Source organism: Spinacia oleracea, chromosome 4 (assembly GCF_020520425.1).
Source record: "Spinacia oleracea cultivar Varoflay chromosome 4, BTI_SOV_V1, whole genome shotgun sequence".
NCBI lineage: Eukaryota > Viridiplantae > Streptophyta > Magnoliopsida > Caryophyllales > Amaranthaceae > Spinacia > Spinacia oleracea.
Window position 1 is genome coordinate 82,006,686 of NC_079490.1, and position 5,108 is coordinate 82,011,793.

The 5,108-nt window shown below is 35.4% G+C and overlaps 1 protein-coding gene across 1 annotated transcript; it reads right to left on the reverse strand.

Moving 5' to 3' along the window:
• Positions 1-474: 474 nt before the first annotated feature.
• Positions 475-4,202, reverse strand: LOC130471660 (uncharacterized). The gene is made up of 5 exons (XM_056841910.1): positions 4,176-4,202; positions 3,709-3,810; positions 3,153-3,581; positions 2,984-3,058; positions 475-651 (listed from the first exon to the last, which is right to left on the reverse strand). The coding sequence occupies exons 1-4, from the start codon at positions 4,200-4,202 to the stop codon at positions 3,011-3,013; spliced, it is 606 nt and encodes a 201-aa protein (XP_056697888.1). The 3' UTR covers positions 475-651; positions 2,984-3,010.
• Between the last annotated feature and the right edge of the window lie 906 nt (positions 4,203-5,108).

The following is a 5,108-nucleotide window of genomic DNA, read 5'->3' on the forward strand; positions in this document are numbered from 1 at the left end:
GACTCTTATTAGAGTCACTATATGTTCACTTTCGTGCGAGGTCCCCCCATTCCCTCCAAAATAATTTAGACCCTTTGGAGCGTCACAATTTGCATCATATTATTTTTCATATATACATAATAATTTAGACGCTTTGAAGCGTCACAATTTGCATCATATTATATAAATATATATATATATTAATCTAAAATCATGAATTATCTATAAAAATATATATCGACCATAGATAATTAATCATAATCAAATACATTAACTTACTACGTACGTACGTACACTATATATCTTAAAGCAACATATTAACTTGCTATGATTCATATATACTTAAGTAGTTAATTTAGGAAAAGTGATAAAAAAATATATGTTGCTATGATTCATATATACTTAAGTAGTTAATTTAGGAAAAGTGATAAAAATCATCTATACATTAAATTAATTCGCAGAGTCTAGTCAAACTGAAATAAAAGCGATATTTTAAAACAAAAATAACTTTCTAACTAGCATTATCATTTTTTCTACAAGATAGTCCAAAACTAAATAAAAACAACTTCCTGACTACGAACAAGTAAACATATCGTTATGCTAGCTTAGCTTCAAGATAACTTGTTCATCTCTTGATCTACATTTACTATTACCACTTGAATCATCAATAATCTGCAAAGAAAATTTAATGTCAAATATAGTATGATGAACATTCCATAAAATCAAGGGAAAATTAACAGTAATCCTAACCAGCTTGATCCTAACTACTAGTCGTCTTCTCAAAATAATATCAACTATTAATCAAGGGAAAAATGCATGACTATTAGAAATATAGTCATGAACAATGAATATATATATATATATATATATATATATATATATATATATATATATATATATATATATATATATATATATTATTGGTAAATTAGTTAACTTAATTACCAAAGGTAGAAACCCAAACAACAACCAACAGAAAACAACAAGGGAAACAAAAGCTAAGGGAGCACAGCCCGCACCCAAGCAAAAACAAAAAACACTAAAACATTCTACAACGACACCAGCCAAACTCGCAAAATTTGAGTTATAAAAGGTCATTTTTTACAAATTTGCAATGCTTGTATAATAACACTTTAAACATTAACATTTGATTTTTGCCTTGTTTTTTCCCTGTATGAATTAAAGGTTAGTTCCTACTTCCTAATCAATGGCGAAGAGACAAAAGTTAAAAGTGCTAAGTGTACTTGACGTAGCAAAGACACAATGGTACCACTTGAAAGTTTTCATGATTCTTGGTATGGGCTTCTTTACTAATGTCTATGAGCTTTTCTCCATATCTGTGGTGACCAAAATCTTAGGCCGTCTCTATTACACTGAGCCAAATCCAACTAGCCCAGGGTTTATACCCATGAATGTGGCCTTGTGTGGTACCTTTGCTGGGCAACTCATCTTTGGGTGGTTAGGTGACAAGTTAGGAAGGAAAAAGGTATATAGTCTTACCTTAGTCATAATGGCTTTCTTATCCTTAGCCTCTGATGTTCATTAACTTGCTGCTTAAACTGTGACTTTCTTTAATTATCAGGCTTGCCCATTTGAAAACCAAAAAAAAAAAAACAAGACACCAGCCCAACAAGCTACATAGCAGAACCAGACTGAACAACACAAGGTTTGCACAGAAGAACTGCACAACAGCAAGCCAGCCTGAGCAGAACAGTATGCCTGACTGACTGCAAACCTGCAAAACTACGCAACACCAAGACTGAGCAGTAGCAGCAGCTACAACAGCAGGACCTCAAGAACTTTCAGTTTTCAGATTCAGTAGCAGTAGCAGGACCTCAACATCAGGACCTCAACAACAGTAGCAGTAGCAGCAGATTCAGTTTTCTCATGTTATCAAAGCTGTAGATTCTTAATCTTTCGAGTTTAGTTCCTCTTGTCAGTTATAGATTTAGATTAAGACCCCAAGAACTTTCTTTTTTCCTTTGATATAATATTCAGGCGTGATGAGAAGCAAAGCAAGTGATGCTTACAAGTACAATAGCTAAAGAATTTGTACTTGGTATTCATTTATTGGTAATTGTTATTCATTTCTTATGATTTTCTTTTTACTGGTGATTTTAGATGGATGAGGAAATGCTAGAGGAGGAAGTTGGGGAAACAGAAGAAGAGACAAGTACCAAGAATATGTGGGAAAGTGTGGAAACTCTCACTAAATATTATAAGGAGGCTGTTTAACTGGGGATTATCAGACCATTACAGAATAGAGATCGCTGTTTACCGACTAGAAACAGAAAAGAACGAGTTGGTTGAGAAATTATCAACTTTGACAGAAGAGATAACTTCTGGAAAGGATAGATTTATCCGCCTGTAAGCTGACTTTGATAACTTTAGAAGGAGATCAGGTAAAGAGAGACTATCAGTTCGAAGCGATGCACAGGGAGAAGTAATTGAGAGTCTTCTTCCAATGGTGGACAACTTTGAGAGGGCGAAGCAACAGTTACAACCAGAAACGGATAAGGAAAAATAGATTGATACGATTTTTCTAAGATAGTACTATGAGTGAACAGACTATAGAAGTCAATCAAACAGAAAACAAGCTTATACTATGAGCAATTTCTATGGCAACTAAAACTTTTTATAGTAGTTGATTTCAGACTTATCTCTCACTCATGGTCAGAGTTCGAATGAGGTTTTATCAGGAGAGTAAGTCGGAGTCGCTGCTGTCTTGGATTGACATTTAACACTGTGTTTTCTTTACGCGTTACAGAAGGAGCATCATAAATTAACTAACAGAAACCATAGTTTGTTAACAACCCAGACCTAACACCAAACTCGTGTTTCAGCTAATATCAACATAATACCTTATTATGATAATACTAAATCTAAACATCTACCTTCTAATCTCACCATCATCCATAAATAATCGACAACTATAAAGCTTGTTTCAGCTATAAGTTTATCTATAAAGCATGAAATGCAGTTAATTAATTCCATATGAAATTACCTTGCATTTGGCAATAGTGTCAAAGTCTCATTTCTCGGCCTGGTTGTCACCATTGCCACCAGAATCATCAGTAATCTGCAAAAAGCATTTTAATATGTAAATTAGATATGCCACATTTCAGGTAATGATACATGATGCTCAATCAGAATAATTTCCAGAAATAACTAACCATATTTATTGCTGATTCCGCACCATCTAAAAGGTTCGATGAAACATTCCCTTTGCGTACTTCCTTCAAAACTTGTCCCAAAAAAGAAGCAATCATTTTAAATGATTGTGTTGTTTCTTCAAACTTGGTGTTTAGAACTTGATTTTGTTGCGCAAGGTCCTCATTTTGCTTCTTGACAACTGATATTTCACCTTTCATGTTCTCCACTTCCATAGCATTGTTGTTAACATAGCTTGACCCTTCTTTCCTCAGCAAACCTTCCACTCCAAAGATGTCGCTTTGCTTCACTCCAAATCCATAATTCAGAGGACGTTTAGGTACTTCACCTTTATACATGAGCTCATTAAAGACTGCATTCTCAATTTCAATTACGGGCTTTGAAGAAGAGGAACTCGCAAGATTTTCTTGGACCTTTTTGTTGGCATCCTCCTGTTATATAATATGAAAAGATCACTCAAAATCTATTAACCAAGAATACTATGTACAAGCAAAGAAAAAAATAAATAGACTTCAAGAGACAAGATTGATTTATAGAATTAGCTCAATGCAATGATACCACAAATTGATGAGGAAGTGTGCCCTCTTTAAAGCTTCCATCTTCTTTGGCGTAAACTGATTTGAAAAATGTCAATTCGCTAAACACTCCTTTCTTCTCTTTCTGCAATTTCAGGAAAAAAATAAATTGAAAACTGAAATTTTGAAGTTCTTAAACCGACTATCACTATATTTGTTTAACACTTTGAGTTGTTATCCCCGTAGTAGGGTTGCTGGGTGCATTGCCACTTTGCAAGGGGTGACAGAGTCGGCAACAGAGGCAGTGACATCAGCAAGCTCTCTGCTAATTGTGTCAGGCTAAGGGGAATTCAGGAGTACGTTTCCTTGTAGATGCAGGGAAGATAATAAACAGAAGAAATATCAGCCAATAGTTGCTTTATACCTGTATTCAGTTTGTTTTGTTTCTGTAACAAGTGGCAAATATTAGTTCTAGTTATTAAGATATTAGGTAAATAAGTTTTTGCAAACTTGTTTGCAGGTACATTTTCTTTGCATTGTTTTTAGTTTATCTTACATGATCCAATAATTAAAATCAATATGGACATTGATGAATCCCATGATCCCAGCTGGCCTCTATGCTTTTGACAGAGGACTAACAGATAATCTATCGATTCTTATAATCTGATAATGTAAACATTGACAGATAATTTGACTACTAAGTGAGTAAATAAAATGAAAACCCAGACCAATTGGACGACTTCGACGCTGTCCCACGGGCACCATAGGGTTCCGATTTCCCCTCATAAGAAGGAGAAGGAGAAGGAAAAGCCTAACTCTTTGAAGGTGTTAGGTTATGATACATATGACATTGCATAAATCATGCGGAAACAACCATTAACCCAGGACTACATATTATTTACACATAATCATATAGCATAATTTAGATGCATACTCTTTGTTGCGTGCCCTCCCTAGCTGCGCCCGAACCGAACAAGAACAAGTCTTTAGGACTCCAAGTGTCGTCCCTCCGTAGATAGTCCACAGCACGTCCGGATCCGCCTTAAGATTGACCAACTAGAATCGCCCTTAAGGTACTAGAAAATTTCGGCAATTTGAGCAAGATGTGTGTTTGAATTTTTCTCTCAAAAACTCACTTTGAATACTTTGAAACTCGTTATAAATTGTGAGCCCTAGCCTCATATTTATAGGGGTATGGAAAGGGAATCGAAATCCTATTCAGATACAAATTAATTAAACTTAGAATCCTACAAGAACTCTAATTTAATTAATTTATCAAATAGAATTAGGAATTTAATCATTAACCGAACTCTGCATGTTTTAGAAAACGTGCACGAACACAAACACTTGCACACACACGCACGGCAGCCACGATGGGCCGCCCATGCGTGCGCACGAGCAGCAGCCCACGCAGCGAGGCCTGCGCGAGCTGCAAGCCCACGC

Excerpts from the sequence above, each read along its gene's own strand:
- LOC130471660 (XM_056841910.1), bottom strand. The coding sequence starts at position 4,202 with ATGCAAAGAAAATGTACCTGCAAACAA. Across the intron at positions 3,811-4,175 it reads GAAAATGTACCTGCAAACAA|AAAGAGAAGAAAGGAGTGTT; the intron begins GTTTGCAAAAAC and ends CTGAAATTGCAG. Across the intron at positions 3,582-3,708 it reads CACTTCCTCATCAATTTGTG|GAGGATGCCAACAAAAAGGT; the intron begins GTATCATTGCAT and ends ATTATATAACAG.